General features: G+C 44.8%; 1 protein-coding gene across 1 annotated transcript in view; it reads right to left on the bottom strand.

Annotated features, from left to right (window-relative positions):
• Window positions 1–20171, bottom strand: part of SRRM4 (serine/arginine repetitive matrix 4) — a 172288-nt gene that overhangs the window by 15485 nt on the left and 136632 nt on the right. Inside the window, exons 8-9 of the mRNA XM_032241208.1 lie at window positions 16109–16265; window positions 1007–1311 (exon numbers count right to left, since the gene is read on the bottom strand). Of these exons, the coding sequence (XP_032097099.1) occupies window positions 1007–1311; window positions 16109–16265 (462 nt within the window). The remainder of the gene's footprint in view (window positions 1–1006; window positions 1312–16108; window positions 16266–20171) is intronic.

Here is a 20171-nt window from a genome sequence, read left to right as displayed (position 1 = left end):
AGAGATAAGTTTTCGATTCATTTGGGTAAACACTGTGATATGTTCTTAAATGACAGTGACTTATGATGAATCTAATGTTAGACTTTCTTTCTTTCTTTTTCTTTTAAAACGGGAGTTTCGCTCATTGCCCAGGCTGGAGGGCAATGGCTCGATCTCAGCTCACAGCACCCTTCACCTCCCAGGTGTAAACGATTCTCCTGTCTAAGCCTCCCAAGGAATGGCTGAGGTTACAGGCATGTGCCACCATCCGTGGCTAATTTGTATTTTTAGTAGTGATGGGGCTTCTCCATGTAAGTCAGGCTGGTCTCGAACTCCTGACCTCAGGTGGTCTGCCCGCCTCGGCCTCCCAAAGTGGTGGGGGATTACAGGCTTGAGCCACTGTGCCTGGCCAATGTTAGCCTTTCTTCTAAGATTACTGGTAAAACTGACATCTGTTTTTTTGCCTGCCTACCCTCCATCTCTCCTGATACCAATACCCTGGCTTTTCCTGTAGAGGAATGTGAGAGCTTCTACTCATTAGCCCTAGTGATGGCATGTGACAGATTCTGGCCAAGAGCATCCTCTGTGCCATGGATGGGCAGGTGATCTAAGCTGGGCCAAATAGAACCAATGAGCATTTTCCCTGGTGTGTTGCTGAAATCTTTGAGAAAGAAGCATTGTTCTCCTGTTGGCTGGCTAAAGCGATAGAATGTTAGCTGCTTGGCATATTTGACAATGCTTTGGGAGGATCTGCTTGAGAATAAGATGAGCAGAATGAGGAAGCACAATAAGAGATGTAATGAGAAAGACAGATTTCCAGCAGCATATTTTTGAGCCCCTGAATCCAGCTGTACCTGAAGCTAGTTCCACTAGCGTTTTAAAACAATTAAGCCAATCTGAGTTGAGTTTTCTCTCTCTGGCAAATAAAAGAATCTTGGGGGTAGAGTGGGGAAGGCTGGGATGAGACAGTGAAAAGGTGGACATAGGTGGGAGGCCCCCTACCCCCAACCCCATGCAGTTCACTGACCTTGACTCTCTGCCCTTGCTGGTGGGAGAGAGATTCTCCAACATGGCCCCCTTGTTCTGGGGTGAGGAGGTGGTGAAGGAGTTCCCTGAATCAGAGGTGTTGCCACTGTTGAGCTCCCGGCTCTTGCTCAAGCCCCCACTGGGGCTTCCCTTTTCCTGGCCCCGAGACCTGGCTGAGCTGGTTTGTGTGGAAGGTGGCGAGGACGTGTCATTGCCTGAGTCGTACTCCTGGGAACGTCCTCGAGAGGTGGTGAGCGGGCTGGCTGTTTTGGTAAAGAGGTCAGCAGCAGACCCCGACCCAGTGATCTGAAAGCAAAAAGACCCGTTGGACACTGCTGAGTGCTGGGCCCATGGGCTGTGTCTAAATAACCAAGAAATGTTTACCGTCATGATGCACTGTAACGAAAGGAAAGAGAGAGAGAGGAGAGGAGAGGAAAGAAGAGACGCCAAAAAACAAAAGCACAAATTCCTGAAAGAATACCACAGAAAGGAGATTTTTTTTTTTTTACCCCCTGCTAGGATAACTGGAAGATTTAGGTATCATGCAGAGAAAAAGCATGCGATTCAGATTAAACAAAAGAAAAAAGAAATTATACAAAATTTAATTTCTAATGAATTAAACAAAAGAGTCAACTCATAAGAAAGGGGGTGTAAACACCTTTAACTCAACCTAAAACAATAATAAAAAATAAAGGAAGGGGAAGGGGAAAAAGAAATGGAACTATGGGCCTGAAAAAATATATCTTGGAAATTAAAAATAAAAGGAGATAAAGCCAAAATTTTAAACTTCAACCAAATACTCAATTAATTTAACAATTTTTTTTCTTTTGAAAAGAAAAAGTTGCCTGAATAGAACCCTAAACAAATATCACATGGGGAAAAGAAATGAAATAAAGATGAGAGTTTTTTTGTTTTTGTTTTTAAATATAAAGTCAAGGTCGCAAACTGACATTTTAGCAGTTTTCAACTAAAGGGGAAAAGAAGGGAGGGGACAAAAAAAAAATGGAAGTCAAATAGTCTGACCAAAAACAAACAAAAAAAAAGATCTCTATAGATATTTGTGTGTGTCCTTTTCCCCTTGTAGAAGGTAGCTAAGGCTCTTGAGTGGCTTCTAATAAATTCTCTCATGTCTTTGCGGATTATATCCACTTACCAAGCAAGAACTCCTCCTTTAGTAGGTAGGTAAGGTGTAAGAGAAAGGGAAGAGCGGGCAACGTGAGTCCATCATTAGAGTCGCAATTGACAAGAAAAAACACACACCTTTCTGCACATCCTCAAACTCGGCCCTGAACTTTTGAGTTTTGTTTTTTTAGTGCCCTTGACAGGTGGGGGCATCAATTCTGGTTGGTTTTGTCATAAAGGGGACCTAACCTAGCCAACCTAATCAGTCCCTTAGGGCCCAAGTTGGGGCAGGAAACCCTTGTGGAATAATGCGAATGGTGGCTAGGGTATTGCATCTACTACCTACGTGTGAAATGGAGGGGACACAAGGGAGGGAGGATGCGCTTGCAACAGAGGGCTTTGGAAGGGGCTTGGAGATTGGGCTTTGGGGTGACTGGGAATAAAGAGGGACCCCCAGGACCCTGTCTAGGGCTGATCTAGGACTGATGAAGGAATAAGGGAGGTGGAGGAAAGCCAGCACTTGGGAAGGTGGGCACGCCTTTAGAAGCATGATGGGGGTGGTTTTCTTTAAAAGTTCAGACCTGTCGTGGCTTGGATGACACAGTAAGTTTGATACTGGCCTCTGCCTGCAGTACCATGCTTAGCTGTGAATAGAAGGGACACCTGCCATGGGCCTCCTCCAGAGAGTCCTCCCTATGGGATGAGAAATCCAAGAAGGCACCCTCTTAAAACTACTGCCTGTCTCAACCACTCCCTGGGTACCTGAAATCCCAGAATTCTCTGTTTAAATGGTTCCCATGCCCCTTTCCAGGTCTCTGTAGGCCTCATCCATGGACCCATTCTCCCACAGGTAGACCATGCTTTGAGTGTCCACACTCCTAGGTCCAAGGGTAGCTATTTGGACAGAACTTGGATGCCTAGGCTGAGGGGTCTGTATGCATGTGTGCAAGCCCCATCATGGTGTTGGATGTGCCAGAGGCAGGGAGAGAAAGGGATGGTTCCAGGGCCAGGTTCTCCCCACGCTGCCATGTCACAGCCTGGCACTCCGAAATGGTCCAAGATTCTAATTTCATAACTGACTTCCAGATCATTCTGAAGGTATATTTGCCAAGATAAATGAACATATTTTATTTAAGCTTGCTGACTTATTTATAAACATTTAAACCTCTAGTATACGGACCTTCTTCTATATCTTTGCCCTGACCCCACAAATGTTAGGGCAGGCTTCGCCATAAAAAGCCACTCTTCCCCCAAACTTTGTCTTATGCATCTTGGCCCTAAAGGAGGGGGCACTTCTGGAATTTCTTAAGAACCATTTCTGCCTTCTCAGCAATTGGTCATGAGAGTAAAACACAGAGACATTGGAAGTGTGAGAATAGCATAACTCCAGCACTCAGGATGTCAGCTCCTGGAGCTGGGGAGGCTGGGCCTCCTTTGCAGATTCTCCCAGGAGGCTTTGCACACAGGCAAGGTGATAGCCTATCTTTAGCAAGTTCTGTCCAGCACAGCTGCCACTTTACCTGCTTGGCATCCTGGATAGCTTTTCTTTGGGAGAAGGGACCTCAAAGTAAGGTTGTTCTGGTGGAGTTTTCTAGAGTTGAGACTTTTACAACAATAATGTAAAGGCCCTGTCCCCATTCAGTCCTCCTATTTATTTGTCTTCTTTTTTGCACTTTGGATGCCACATCTTTCTCAACTCTGGAGTTCAATGGCAACAGGTGTACCTCCACCACTTCTGTCAGGAATGCATCATGCCAGGTAACTAGACCCTGAGATCTGTGATCTCTGGCTTGGGCTTGGTCCAGGGATGGGATCATGGAATCTATCTTTGCCCGAGAGATGGTGAATGGTTGGTAGCCAGTGTATTACAAGTGAATCTGGCAAGCCCGTCTTGGAGGGAACTAGGCTGGAAGAACTCAAGGGCAGGGGCCTGTGAGTTCAGTAATTTTCATTGTCTTGTGGCTTGCTACCTGGAGGCTGCCAGGCTGGGCTCTTCTCTCCCAGGTATTTGTTCCTACTCTTGACTATGAATTTCATTTTTCCTAGTGCACCATGGATCCCCATAGGCAAGACCCCTCCAGGCTAGTGGATATAGAAGGGCATCTGGCCTTGTTCATTTTCTCAACCCCACACCCTGAGCTCACAGGGATGCTTTCAGAGTGTCACCACCTGGCTATGACTTTTCCACATGTAACTTGTGTGGTTAGAACTGAGAAATCTATAAGGCATCATGTTTTTTCCATCATCACCAGAAAACAGAGATAAAGGCACTATTGAAATGTTCTCATTGGGTTAAACTTGATGCCTGAAAATACCAACCTCTCCTGCATGTTTAAGAATCCCATTTTAAGTGGATCTAAACTCTTTGACATGGATGACAGTGTTTTTTTACACCCCAGCCCTGCATACTTCACAAATAGCGTCTCTTCCACACCATCCCACCCCTACCCCAACAACCTAAGCTGACTGATTCAGATTCGAGTTTTCTTGGTTCTGCCATCTCATCTTGTTTTCCTAACCCCAGGCCATTTGCACATGCCATTTCCTCTGTCTAGAATACTCCTCTCTTCCCTCCTTCACATGGCTAAATTTATCTGTCCTCCAGGTGTCCTATCACCTCTTCTAGAAAGCCTTCTCTCATCCTCCAGACCAGGATAGCACAATACTCTGTACTTCATTCATTCATTCAATCTTGAATTTACTCATTATTCAAAAATGAGTGTCATTTGTTTGCCACATCCCTGTTCCTCAGTGGAGTAGTTGCTTATTTTATTGGCCGTCTCTCCAACTGGGTGGGGAGCTTGCTGAAGGCAGGGTCGTGACTGGTTCTGTGTTGTACCCCAGCATTCACCAGTGCCTGGCACAGAGTAGGCGCTCAGCAAATTTTGTCTAATGCACAAGTTTGCTCTCCAGTCACTTGGAAGCCTCTGTGGTCCCGCCTGGCTTAAGTTACCGTAGAGATGACTGGGTGATCAGGCCCTGGCGGGTCCAGCGGGGTGTCTACCAACTTTGAGAATTTGAGAAAAAACCAGCCTCCATCACACTGAGAATCGTTCTAGGAAACTTGGAGACCCCTGGCTGAAGCTTGGGGTCGCGAGATCAGCTTGGCTGGGTATGTGAGCTCGAGAAAACTCCTAGAATCAAATATTTATTTTTATTGATACATAATAGATATACATATTTTTGTAATGTATGTGATATTTCGATACATTCTCATAGTGTATAATGATCAGATCAGAATAATAGAGATATCCATCACCTTAAACATGTATCTGTTTTTTATGCTAGGAGCATTCAAATTATTCTCTTCTAAGGCTGGGCACGGTGGATTATGCCTGCAATACCAACACTTTAGGGGTCTGAAGTGGGTGGATTACTTGAGGTCAGGAGTTTGAGACCAGACTGGCCAACATGGTGAATCCCTGTCTCTACCAAAAAATACAAAAATTAGCCAAGTGTGGTGGTGTATGGCTGTAGTCCCAGCTACTTGGGAGGCTGAGGTGGGAGAGTCACTTGAACCTGGGAGGTGGAGGCTGCAGTGAACCAAGATTACACCACTGCACTCCAGCCTGAGCCAAAAAAAAAAAAAAAATTATTCTCTTCTAGTTACTTTGAAATATCAATAGATTATTGTTTACTGAAGTCACTCTGCTGTGCTATCAAACACTAGGTCTTAGAAGAAAGTCTGAGGTCCAGACCCCTGGCAGAGAGAAAGAATGCCCTCTGCTCTTTCTGTCATTCCCCCTGACACTCCTCAGACCCAGGACCCTGAGAGAAAGCACGCAGAGGCTCGCTACAGATTCTCAGCAGCGTAAGCTCCAGGCTGCAGGCGAGACATTTCAGACCTGCAAAGCCTTCCAGATGAAACAAGCTGTGCTGGGTCTTCTTTTTATTCCACTCTCTGCTACTATGGGCGCTCAAGTTCAAAGGCAGACTGGGCTTGGTCATTTGAATGCAGCAAGGCTGCCAGCCTACACAGTGACTTTGTCCCTACTAGGAAAAGGTACTCCTCCGGAGAGTGGAATGATGGTTACTAGAGACTGGGAAGGGTAGTGGGAAGTGGAGTACAAAGTAGGGATGGTTAATGGTTACAAAAATAGAGAGAATAAATGAGCTCTAGTATTTGGTAGCACAACAGGACGACTATAATTTTGTGTATATATATATATATATATTTTTTTTTTTTTTTTTTTTTGAGACAGAGTCTTGCTCTGTCACCCAGGCTGGAGTGTAATGGCATGGATCTCGGCTCACTGCAACCTCTGTCTCCCAAGTTGAAGCAATTCTCCTGTCTCAGCTTCCCAAGTAGCTGGGATGACAGATGCCCAACACCACACCGGCTAATTTTTTTGGATTTTTAGTAGAGACAGGGTTTCGCCATGGTGGCCAAGCTGGTTTCAAACTCCTGACCTCAGATGATCTGCTCTGCTTCCATCTCCCAAAGTGCTGGGATTACAGGGGTAAGCCACCACACCTGGCAGAGTTAACAACAATTATCTTATATTTTAAAATAATGTAAAGAGTGAATTAGAATGTTTCTAACACAAAGAAATGATACATGCTTAAGGTGATGGATATGCAATTACCCTGATTTGATCCCTACACATTGTATGCCTGTATCAAAACATCACATATACCCTGTAAATATATACAACTATTATGTAGCCATAATACTTATTTTTTTTTTTTTAATTTTTGAGACAGAGTCTTGGTTTCTCTGTCACCCAGGCTGGAGTGCAATGGAGCAATCTCGGCTCACTGCAACTTCTGCTTCCTGAGTTCAAGGGATTCTCCTGCCTCAGCCTTCCGAGTAGCTGGGATTATAGGCATGCACCACCACACCCAGCTAATTTTGTATTTTTAGTGGAGACGGGGTTCCTTCATGTTGGTCAGGTTGGTCTCGAACTCCTGACCTCAGGCGATCCACCCTCCTCGGCCTCCCAAAGTGATTACAGGCGTAAGCCACCATGCCCGGCCCATAATTAAATTTTTTAAAGGGAAAAAAAAAGGTCCTCCTTATGGGTCAAGAATTAGAAAAAGGTGGCCAGATAGATGAGAAAATAGAGAGTACACCTTTTTCTGGGCTGAAGCGTTACTTCATCAGTATTCAGAGCTTGGCGAATGGAGGGCAGGGGTTTTTTAATCTCCCAGTTGCTCTCCATGCTCGTCATCCTCTCAAAGGGCACAACAGCGTGACATCATGTCCCTAGCAGGCACATCTGGAGTGTGTAAATTGTCTCACTCCACTTGGCCTGCTTAGAGGATTCCTCTGGCAGAGGAGGTGGCAACCTAAAGACATTCATTCCTGTTTCTTTTCAGCTGAATCCTACTTGGTATTGTCTTTACATGTCTTGATGGGCTCTGTTTACCCTTCCAGGGGGTAGGAGCATTTTCACCAAGTCATCATCAGAGATGTTCTGATAGTTTAATGGTCTCCTAAACCCCAGACTCCACCTTCTCCATTCACTCCACATGAAGAGGAGGAAGGAAGACATAATTGAGGGAAGCCCAAGGTAGGATGGGTTTGTGTTGGGAGAGATACGATCAAGAAAATGCAGAGGAGGCATTAAAGTTGTGAATGTCTGATGGGCTGACAACGGGGGCCTCCCATGACCTTGCCTCTGCCCTTCCATCCCTGGATATATTGCCTTGCTAGTCAGCTACTCTCTCTGTCACATAAGGTGCAAACAGCCCCCTCTGACGTTGATACAACAGGATGGTTCTCCTTTGCTCTTTCTGCCTCCTTATTTATATAACAGGCCTCTCAAAATTCATCTTTGAAGAACTCTTCATGCCTTGGGAGTTTCTCTCTGTGCATGTAACTGCTCTCTGTCCCTGAGACACTTGTTAGCAAGAGCCACTCCAGGTCCTCTGTCATCTGGTAATAATCCCCTTCAGGTACCCAAGACCACCCTTGAAGACCTGGAGTCTTCACACCAGCATTCTCTTCTTTGGTCCAATTTTAATTCTTCTTCCATCTCAGCCCTCACCCTCCGTGATGTCTACGTAAAAGCCTACTTTCAGGGTATGGCATGAAAATCCAGCTCCTATAAGATCTACTTAATGACCAAGTGAAATAATGCCTGTCTAATCTGGATTCTTAGAAAACGAGATGGAAAATAGGTGCTAATAATTTGAGAGGGGAAGGAACCTCTGTAGTGGAGTGTGTAAACAATGTAGAGGGGAGAGCGAGCCAATAAAAGATGCATTATCAAACCAACTATTACAGAGGGTAGCTGATGCTTAATCCCAGTGAAGACACCATGGGAACCAGTGTAGAACATGCACCTCAGAGTTAACCCCAACCAAGGAGTGAGGGAGCTGGGATATTTATACACCAGTTCCCCATCACTCACAGGTTGAAGGCTGAACACTGGAGCATAAATTCTCTAGTATGTCCAGACTGCCAAACGGGCAGAGAAAATAGGTTTTGGCAGCAGAATATACCATCTGGAAGCTGGAAGTCAGCCATGAGCCCCAAAGTGCTCAGGGTGAGGATCTATATATGGACTCTATCTGCTTCAATACCCCAGATCAACACTGGAAAACTGGTGAGCTGAGTTATGCTTTGTTTCAGATATGCTTTCTTCAGCTCACTTAGGATGTCTGGAAGCAAATTTGAATTAACTGCCAACATTGGTAGAATGGGGAGGTTTTGCAAAACAACCCCATTTCCAGTTTCTGTTGAAAAATAAGATCTGCCAGCATTGGGCCTACATCCCTGCCTGGCAAGAATTGGCTGAGAGCAATTACAGCTGCCCCTTTTAGATGGGGCAAGAGTTCTCCTGACCCCAAACCCCACGAGGTCATCGTTACTCATATCTATTAGCTGCCTGGCCACCAAGACATCTAAGTTGGAGACCCTCTGTTCTACAAGTTTGTTGCTACTCTGATCCCTCTGTAAGCAACATAAACCCTGTACATCTTGTATGTTTCATCTCTTCCTCCCAGATCTGTGAAGCGGATTGCTCCATCTCTCCCATCTCCACCTGTTTAATCCCTGGTGGACTTTCGTCAATGAAAGGAACCAGGAGACCACATCCGTTAAATCATATCCAGACCTCAGAGCTATTATAAACTCTTCCTTTCTGGGTCAGGGTAGTCAATCTCAGATTTTTTTTTAAATTTCATTAAAAAATTTTAAATACAAAATGGTTTTCATAAACTCAAGGCCACTGGGGGGAAGTGAGCAAATATTTTCCTTTTTACTCCGTCAAACCCCTCCAATGTGAGGCTCCAGTTTCTCGTCCCTCTCTCTCTCCACTCCAAAGCTCGCCTCATCTCCTTGTTCTTTAATATACTCAGTGTTCACACTCAGGTCTTTCTAAAAGTAATTAAATCCCCCCACCATGAACTCCAGCTCCCTGGCGTTTCACTGGGAGTCTCTCTCAGCCCTCCAGGGAAGCCGGCACTGTTATTTATTGTTTTTGTTTCAAATCATTATTTAATCAAGAACGGGGAAAAAAGGCAACCTCTCACTTACACTTCAAAATTTAATTTCAGCTGAATTCCGAGATCAAGAGGCAGCACAGCCTAATAGGTTACAAAAATACAATCAAGAAGAGAATTCCAATTAAACTGAACAAGTCCATTTACTGAGCTTCAAATGGCCCCATGGAGAGAGACGGCTATAAATTTTTTTTTCTTCCCTGCCATATGGGGGACTGGAAATTCTCATGTGAGTATGGAGCTGTATGGCAGAGCTTTTTGCTAGAGGGTTCTGGTTATTCCTTTAAAAAAAAAAAAGGCTTTTGTTTCACAAAGACATTAAGTTTATTTCCCTTTCTGTTGTTCATCTTCCTTAGTGCACTAATTAGGAAGACAGCAAAAGAATGGATTCATTGACCTGGTGGGAGTTCATTTGGGAGGAGGAGGAGATGGAGAAAGAGAAGGGAGACATGCCGAGCATTGTGGGAAGATGACAAAGTCCTTTAGGGCTGGGACTATCCCATGGGGCTGTGCACTGCATTGAACCTTTGGTAGGGAGAGGTGGTCTGGCCTCCTTATTTTTTCCCTTAAGCAGGAGCCAGAAAGGAATGATAGCTTCAGGCTCATCCTTTCTTCAAAGCCTCTCCTGAGGACCCCCTGCCAACCTGTTCTCAGAAATCCCCACCTGGATCCCTTTAGACACATTTTTCACCAGCCCAAATTGAAACGAGAAAAAATAAGTTCAATGTAATTAGTTTTTCATCCTGCTAAATGCTTTCGATTTAAAGACTCATTTTTGTTTCCAAGGTCGTGTTTTTCCTACTTCTGGTGGTAAAATCTCCCTTTAGTGATAGAAAATGGTGGCTTCCTTTTTTCTGTCCTTCCTTAGCAAAAGTAAAAGTTGACAAAGCCATGTCACCTCCCATTAAGCAAAACAAAACCAAACAAAACCAGTGGCCCAGAAAATCCCCAAATCTCATCTCATCCGCCTTCTGTACTTTGGTTCCTCTCTTCTCTCAACGATGATGATGATATTGGATGTCGCATGTTGAGTCGCCGGTTGAGCAAGAGCTCAAAGGCTTTGGAGAATGTGCACCTGGACCAGGGGTCGGAAGGCCTGGGCCATCCACAGATTCTTCCTCAGCCCTATTTTCCCTGTCTACAAAGTGGGAAACATATTCCCATCTCACCTTTCTCCTGGGGTTGTTGTGAAGTTCACCTGAGATCTTGGATGGATTCAGCTTTTTGAGGCTAGAGATACTCTGAGAACATCATATCTGGGGTTATTTGGGATAAGTTTAGTAAAACTGCTCTGATAACAAATAATATTATGGCAACTAGCATACATTGTGTGTTATGTCCTAAGCACTGGGATAAATGTTCTCACATAGAGCATAAGCTACATGAGGGCAGGAGAGTAGATGCTCAATGATTATTTTCAAAATGAATGGATACCCTATCTTACTCCATCCTCATAACAATCCTATAAGTAGGTATAATTGTTATCCCAAGGCACACATGAGGATACTGAGGCCCAAAGACGTGAAATGGCACAGAGGAGGTCATGTAATTAAACATGAGGACTCTGAGGTCAGACTCCCTGGATTCAAGCCCCAACTTCTCTGTTGAATAGCTGCTTTTTACTTAATATTTTTTTTTGGCTGGAGTTTCCTTATTATAAAGTGGAGATATTCATGGAAGTTCCATTGAAAAGCTTTATAAAAATAAATGCAATAATGATGATACATGCGAAGAATCAGCCTAGCACCGGGTGCATAGTAGGTGCTCAGTAAACACCTGGTGCATAGTATGGCTCAATGGGCATTATGTTGTCACCCAGGGTCTCACAGGGAGAGATCAAGAACTCTAGGATGCCCAGATCTACTCCAAAAGCCCATGTCTTAATCACATTACCTCTTCCAGTTTACAAATTTCATGAGGCCTTCTTTTATGGATTACGAGTTCTGCTTTTATTGTTTTTGGTTTCAACGTCTGTACTGGTTTTGTTGACAGGGGTTAGCAACTATTGGCCCAGGCTGGAAGCAAGAGGAGGAAAAAAGAAGCCTGCCATTGTCCTTGGCATAGCTCCAGTCTTGATCAGCCCCCTTCTAGATTTCCTCTCCGGTTATGGTAGACTTGATAGAGAGCCCCATACCACAGAGAAAATGCTTGGCTAACCCTTGGAGCCATGAGCCTCTCCATCATCCAATCCACCCTCCTCATCATCCAGTTTACTTCTCACGCCAGCTATCAGGGTAAGCTTTCAAGGCACGAACCACAACTCATAACAGCTCTTCTTTCTCCCACTTTGGTTACATTCCTAGGTACCAACACCTCACAGGGCCTGTTTTTCCATCTTCAGAATGGTGATAATGATAGCACCTACTTCAAATAACTGTTTTAGGTATCAAATGAGGCAAAAATTATGGAAAGTATGTGACAGTGCCTGACACATCGCGGTGTTTTCCCTTCTTTCTGTCCATCAATCATTGCAACCCAATGAGCTCGTATGCATCCTTCAAAGCCCAGCTCAAATGGTCCTTTATTGTTAAAGCCTTCTCAGACATCAAGACAACATTGTCTGGCCCTTACTCTGTGCTTCCATGACACATTGCAGTTGCTCCCATCACTGCCAGGGGTGACATTCACAATATTCAACAACTAGTTGGTTGTGAGTACTGCCCCACCACAAAGGAAACTGGCTTTGACACTGAAGGGAAGTAAGTATCACTTTTCAGTTTCAGGATTTTGAGAAGATCCAGAAGGTGACAAGGGAGAGAAGGGATGGCTAGGTTGACTGGGGTGGAGTGAGGCAACGACAGGGCCTATTTACCAACTGGCATGAAAGTATTTGAATATTTTAACAACTGGAGAAGGTACTGGTGCTCTTGACTCAGTCTCAGCCCTAATTACAAACCAATCACACTATATTGCATCATTCTTCTTACTACTAAGCTGTGAGATCCTGGAGTTCAGGAAGGCTGTTTTTTAACAATCTGTGTGCCTCCCCAGTGCCTTGAACAGAGAAGATGGAGTGAAGGTAAGGACTATGTGTGAGGCTGTGAAGGGTCTCTATCTTGGGATCCTCTCTTTGGATTCGGCTCTGACCAAGCAAGAGAGCCTCAGGTTACCTTTAGCTCACCAGTTAAGATCCCATTAGGAGCCAGCCCCCAAAATCTGCATATTCATATATGCAAATAAGTCCCTCGATACTATGCAACTGTCCTTGATTTTTTAAAAGAGTTGTGCATATGAAATACCTGTAATCAAATATGGCATAGGAGATCCTCTATGCTCAGGCTCCTCTTTACCTACAGAGCCCATATCTTGCCCTGGAATTTTATCTCAACCCCTGACTCCAATCTTTAATTTCCCCCACTTCATTTGCTCACCCTTAGCTTTTCAGGTATTTGTTACCTTCTCTGCCTAACCCTAACCCTAACCCCTGTCCCCTCCCCTGTCTGCTAACCTTGTGCCTCACCCAGGCATCTCAGCACCGATTGTTAGGCACCGTCTTTACCTGTTTTTACCTTGTCTGTCTCCCCTCATTACAAGGTACAGGCTATTTCTTTCTTGGTAATTGGATCCCGAGATAAGTCAGAACCTAATCCTATGTAGATGCTCCATAGGTGTTTGTAGACTTAAATAAATGATTGGCTCGTGATTCAACAAAAATGACTCTGCTGTTAGCTTTAACAGAGAGAAAAGCTTGCGGCCAGGACCCTTGGGAAACTTTTGATCCAATCTGGAAACTTCTTTCATCTCTGCTTTTGTAATAGAGAAGATGAGAAAGGGCCAGGCATAAGGAACACTCAAAGAACCAACCTGGGGCCACGTGATTCTACCAAGAGCCAGGCAACCTTGAATGGGGCAGGGCAGCCATTTGGGCAGAAGCTACCATTTAGGATGGAAAGAAATTGGTCTGGGAAGCAGGGGCCCTGGTTCTAGTTCCAGCTCAGCCTGTGCCTGGAACTATACTACTGTTACTACTACTAATACCACTGCTACCACTGCTGCTAGTACCACTGCTAGTACCACTGCTACCACTATTGTGGCTGCTACCATCTCCACTGCTATCAATCACCACTGCTATTTCCACTATGACTTCTACTGCTGTTACTATCACTAGCAGTAAGCATTACGCAGCATTTACTTCTTGCCTGTTGTACTCTAAAACTTTTACTTACATTATGGCATTGAATTCTCATAATGATCTAAAGAGGTAGGTCTTCTTGCTATCCTTGTTTTGCAGTTTTTGAGGAAACTGAGACACAGAGAATTTGTGTAACTTGCTCAAGGAGCCACAGCTGGTAAGTTCAGAGCCAGGATCTGGAATGTTGTCATCACATTTGTCAAGTTTTTCACCTGTGTCAAGTACTGGGCTCAACAGCTGCCTTTTGAAGAAGAGACTGTTATCATCTTTATTATTATTATTTTTTGCAGATAAGGAAACTACAGCTTGGAGAGGTTTAAGTAATTACCCCTACCTCAGAGATATGATGTCACCACAAATTCATAATCTCATGTTTTTAAACAACTTGCCTTGCCACAGCCCATGTAAATCATTTCTCTTTTGTGAATCTCAGTTCCCTTTCTTAACAATCAGATCATTAGGCCATCTGAGCTCTTAAAGCCTCTCTAATAGGTACAGGTGAACACTGGCTTTTAGCTCTTCTGGTAGGGCCAGGCTCATGAAGAACTGTGAGGTATTGTGTCTCAAAGCCATCAAGAACCCCTGCGTTTCAGGAAATCAAACTACCCATAGCCAATCTGGTAACCTCCCCAGCTTGTGTGGGAGGACAGGCCCAGCTTTCTGTAACATCTTGACAGACCTGCCTTGTTGGAAAGCCATCCCAGACATGTAGGAAAGTATAAGCCAGCTGCTTCCAACGGCACCTTTTAGCCAGGATCAATTGGGACCTCCAGCTGGACCACCACAAATACCATGACCAGGAAGATTAGGCATCCTTTACTAACTTAAAAACATTCCTCTACCTCTTAATGCTCACATTTCAGATTTATCTTTACCTTTGCCACAATCCCCCAGGGAGACAAGTGGAATAATCTTGCCCATTTCTCAGGTGAGAAAGCTGAGGTTAAGAGGGGTAAAATGATGAGTCCAGCCAAAACAAAACTCAAATCCGGGCCTCTGGACTTGTCATGCTGGGAAGACCCTTCTTAGGGTATTTGTGAGAGAGGGTATGCAGGTGGGCATTTCCCAACTGCAAGCACTCAGTAACCACAGGCGTCTCTACCAAGAAGGGTTCTGGGGACAGTTGCAGATGGTTTCAGGTAGGCAGAGGATTTGGGTAAAATTGAACCTTGGAGATGCTGGGTGCCTTGACTGGTAAAGAAGTTTCCTGGAATGCACTGCAGATAATTATCGCATCAACCAGGCCCAAATGTTGTCATCGCTTTCCCTTTCTTGACATCCCCACAAGCACCCTGAGCTTTTCCTTGCTTCCACCTCATCCTTCCTTAGGGAGCATCTACCTGAAATTTTCAAGTTCCCATGTAGCTAGAGAAGACAGTCCCTTTAACAGCTGTCTGCTGAAATTGTTGACTCTATCAGTGTTGACTCTCTTCCTGTTTGTCTGTCTGTCTCTTTAGAATCTACAAAAGGCCTTCACATACTTTATGTTATTGGATATTCCCAACAATCCCCCACGGAAGTAGTATGCCAGTTTACCAATGAGAAAATGGAGATTAAGTAATTTGCCCAAAGTCACACAACTAGGAAGTGGCCAAGCTAGGACTGAATTCAGATCCATTTCTAAGTCTCTTGCTCATGGTGTCAAACTATCTGAAGTCAAATTCCAGCTTGTCCTTGTTGCTTGAGGCAGCACGGCTTAATTCTATTCAATGCTGAGTTGCTAAATTGGATTAACTCTTGCCTTGCTTTGGGGCTTTACTCCAGCCCTTAACCTCTCTGAGCCTTGATTCTTCTGTCCCATCTGTAGAAGGGACTAGTGAGACAGCTGCACCCTCAACTCTCAAGACCTTGGGTAGCTACACAAGAGAATGCGGGTCAAGAGCTATGACCTCCTTAGAAGAAAATTCTCATATAAATTCAAGGTCATGTTTATAGGTGAAATGAAATCCCAGCTGCCAACCAATGCTTCCAGCCAGCTGGCATAAAAGATGCAGACTTCATGTAAAAGCTGGAGTGTCTCTGTTACGTCAAAGAGCCCTTCTTTTCCTTCCTCTCCAAAAAACAAACAAACAGAAAAACAAAACAAAAAACCCTCCTGTGGTGTCTTAAACATGTCTTCCTACAGATATTACTCTGGAGACAAGTATTTATTCGTCAACATTTCCCTGATAAAAAGCCTGGGTATTTAGTTTTTTTCCCCCTGCCCCCAAATCCCCAAGCCAAGTGTTGCCAGAGCCTGGTGAATGACCATTTGTTTCATCAATAATGAGGTCTGGAGCCAGTGGGATATTTTGTCAGAAATTGAATTAAAGTGTATCATACACTGCCCTGAACTTGTGCCTCCACCTCCCCCAAGTGTCGTGGCCAAGGCTGGCAGAGGAGGCTGTGAAGAATACTTACTACACCCCTGGCTGACAGGTAGCCAAGCATCTGGAGGGGTTGGCTGGGCGGGCGACTGGACCGGGCTTCAGGGCTGTCCTTGCAGAGGGTCTTGGAGCAGCGCCGGGAGTGCCTTCGGCGGGACTTCTGCCCTTCCTCAGGGGACCGGCCGCGGTGCCTAGGGGTTGGGGAGAGAGACCTGAGGGTCTTTTGAAGGGGAGCATGGCAGGGAGATGGATGTAGTACCAACAGGATCTGAGGATGATGAAGTGTGTTTGGGGTGTTTGTATGTTCATATGTGATTTTGTTCCTGAGTATGTCTGTGTGTGTATGAGAGCTGGACTGTATGTATATCCATCCATCCATCTGTCCATTATTCATTCTTTCTTTCATTCATCTATTTAACCATCCATCCATCCATTATTCATTCATTCATTCTTTCATTTATCTATTTAACCATCCATCCATCCATCCAACCAACCATTTAGCCATTTGCCTAAGCAACCATCTATTCATCCATCTAACCAACTATCTCTCCAACATCTGTCAGTCTAAACAACCACGTATCCATCCATCCATCTATCCATCCATCCATCCTTTCATTTGTCTAAGAAGCCATCTATCCATCCAACTAACCATCCACCCATCCATCCATCCATTCATCTTTCCATCCATCTAACCATCTGCCCATTCATCCATTCATTCATCTATCCATCAGTCCAATCAACCATCCATCTGTCCATCCATCCACCCAACCAACTAACTATTCATATATTCATCCATTCACCCAACCATCCAATTAAACAACCATCCATCCATCTGTATATCCATCCATTTATCCATCCAACTAACCATCTATCCATCTAACCACTAACCATTCATCCATTCATCTAGCTAACCAACAATCTATTCATCCATTAACCCACCTATCCATTCATCTATTGATTCCTTTATTTATTCATTCTCTCACTTTTTCATTTGACAAATACTACTTCACGTGCCTGGCACTGTTTTGGGGTCTGAGGATGCAGCTTTAAAAACAGAAAAGGTCCCCATCCTGATTCAGTTATTCAGTTTAATGTCACTTGTGTGCCTCTATGATTGTCTGTCATGTGACTGTGTACATCTGGGTGTGTCCATCTGTGTTTCCGTGTGTTTGTCTATAAATGTAACTGTGTATAGCTGTGTGTCTTTGTGTATGTGATTTCACCATCTGTGAAATAAAGACATCCTGTTGACTGTCACCCAAAACTTCGGTGAAAAAAAAATGGCTGACAAAAATGACAAACATGCCTTCTGCAAGTTTGTGATGTCTAGATCTGGCTGCTTGGTCTGCAGTGAAAACCAAAGGCATGTCTTACTTCTTAGAAAGGGCATGTTTGGACTCTGCACATCTCATTAGTTCTCTGAGCCCCAGGAGTAATAGAAATCACGCATTATGGATTTGCCTGGCGTGTATAAACCTCTCTTGAAGCACTTTCACAGTCCTCCCTGCAACTCGAAGACATAGACAGGGCAGGTATTACTTTCCCATTTTACAGATGAGGGAGCCAAAGCTCAGAGATGGTTAAGAATCTGTCTGAGGTCAAACAACCTGGAAGTGACAGAGCAACGGCCATGGCAGTCTTTTGTCCCCCCTAGGAACTGGTGCCTCTGGTTCATGCCTTGGAGTTCCCCTGTCTGCTCTGTGGCTTGAAAATCATGTTTCTACTGAATAGGTAACCTGTGTACCAGGTCTCAGTTTGCTTTCATTTCTGCTAGGGAGCTCCTCAGCTCAGTAGGCACTGGGAGCTCAGATGCCAACATCATCAGGAAGAGACGGGACAGCAGAGGAGGCCTGGGGTAGTGTTTGTGATGTTAATCATTTATCTAGCAGGTAAGTTGCTAGAGCATTGTATGATTCTCTGGCCCAGGCCCGTAGGGCTTAGCTGCTGAGAGATAATTCAGCCTGTGGTGTAGGTAAAGTGCTCAGGCTGAGTCACCCCAACCCGGCTGCCTATTCCAGCTCTGCCGGAGACTTCCTATCTATGTGACCTCGCTTAGATCCTTTTGCCCACCAAAAGGCAGTTGTCTCTGCTGTAACAGATCAGGGATATGGTTTAGCTCAGTTGGCCAACATCCTCCAGACAAAGGCCACCAGGAGTCCCCCTGGGGATGAACAAGCATAGTTGTTGCTACTTGATACCTTAGGTAAGTTTCATGCATTTCTGTAAGACAGTGTTAGAAAGAACCTATTATAGGCTTTGGGCTGGTGGCAGGTGGTTTGGGGAGCATTTACAGATCTGGAGCTTTGTTTTGAATTAGATGCTGCCAGAAAGTGGGGGTAATTCAGATTGGATGTCTTCATCAATCTTATCCAGAAAAAGGGAGGAAAAGACTAAGGCCAATGGCCGCCAAGGAAGCAGCAGTGACTCATATTCGGCAGGCTAGAGAGAGGCTTGGTCACTTCTGTGTTTTGCACAGAGCCTCATCTGGGCTCAGACTCGATGACAGAGGGGGCTTAGTTTTGTCTTGAGCAGTGAGGGTTGCGGAGTGGCCTTGTTAAACGGTGGTATTCCTGGACACTGCCAATGTTCGGCAGAAACACCAAGGCCTAATCGTGATAGTAGGTACGAGGGACCTCTTTCTCAAATGCTTCCCACACATCAACTGGGGAGATGCAAAAATCTCACTGTTCTGGCCTCATCTCGTCTGAATTAAGTCAGAACATTTAGAGGGTGGGATCCCGGCACTGGCATCTTTTAAAACTTCCCAAGTGACTGAAAAGGATGGCCAAAGTAGAGAAGCGCCAGCATCGCACATGGTATTATCAGAACGATAAGAGAGAAAATGCCTTGAAAATCTTTGCACAGTGTCTGACACAGAGCAGGATCTGGATAAATATTTCTCTCCTGCCTCCTCTTCCTCCTTCTCCCCCTTCTACATTCTCCTCCTCCCTTTTTCCTTAGACTTTCTGCTTTATTTGGGTAAAGTGGGGCCAGGACAATGAAATTTTAAAATCTCCCCTGGTGATGTGAACAGAGAGTCAAGTGTGAGATGCGTTTGAGAAAGAAAAACCAACAAAGCCCCAGTTCTTACTCTTGCTCTTTTCCTTCCCCACCTTCTTCTCATCAACAAGATAGCCCCTCTCTCCCTTCTCAGGTTGGGACAACCAATGTATTAGCATAGAGAGAGTCCAGGTTAGCAGAAGACTGCCTTGAAAAGGCGTTAGAATGAACTTGCTGCTTTGCGTTGTTTGGTTTTTCATCGTTTGTTTAGCTTCTCTGTGCATAGAGTGGTCCCTTAGTGAGAGTGAGAAGTCTAGAGCCATGCTCCCTGGTTTCAATCCTAACTCTGTCACTTAGTTGCTAAGAGACTAGCAAGTTCCTTAAGCCTTCCATGCCTCAGTTTTCTCATCTTTAAAATGGGAATAACAATAATGTCCACTTCCTAGGGTTGTAGAGAGGATCCTGCAAGTAGATGTACAAAGAGCAGCCAGGGCTGGGCGGGGTGGCTCACGCCTGTAATCTCAGCACTTTGGGAGGTCGAGGCAGGTGGATCACTTGAGGTCAGGAGTTTGAGATCAGCCTGGCCAACATGGTGAAACCCTGTCTCTACTAAAAATACAAAAATTAGCCATGTGTGGTGGTGGACACCTGTAGTCCCAGCTATTTGGGAGACTGAGGTAGGAGAATTGCTTAAACCCGGGAGGCGGAGGTTGCAGTGAGCCGAGATCATGCCATTGCACTCCAGACTGTGTTACAGAGTGAGACTCCACCTCAAAAAAAAAAAAAAAAAAAAAAAAAAGCTAGTATTGGGTTTCATTCCTATAAGTTATGACAGTAAGACCTTTTGTCTCCAGCTCCCCCTCCTTTTTTTTTGAGACAGAGTCTCACTCTGTCGCCTAGGCTGGAGTGCAATGGCGCAATCTTGGCTCACAGCAACCTCTGTCTCCCAGGTTCAAGCGATTCTGCTGCCTCAGCCTCCAGAGTAGCTGGGATTACAGGCTCCCGCCACTATGCCCAGCTAATTTTGCGCATTTTTTGTAGAGACCATGTTTCACCATGTTGGCCAGGATGGTCTTGAACTCCTGACCTCATGATTT

This window comes from Sapajus apella, unplaced genomic scaffold (assembly GCF_009761245.1).
Source record: "Sapajus apella isolate SASKATOON/1434 unplaced genomic scaffold, GSC_monkey_1.0 scaffold2, whole genome shotgun sequence".
NCBI classification, from domain to species: Eukaryota; Metazoa; Chordata; class Mammalia; order Primates; family Cebidae; genus Sapajus; species Sapajus apella.
Note: the sequence above shows the minus strand (reverse complement) of the source record. Positions and strands in the feature narration are given on the sequence as shown.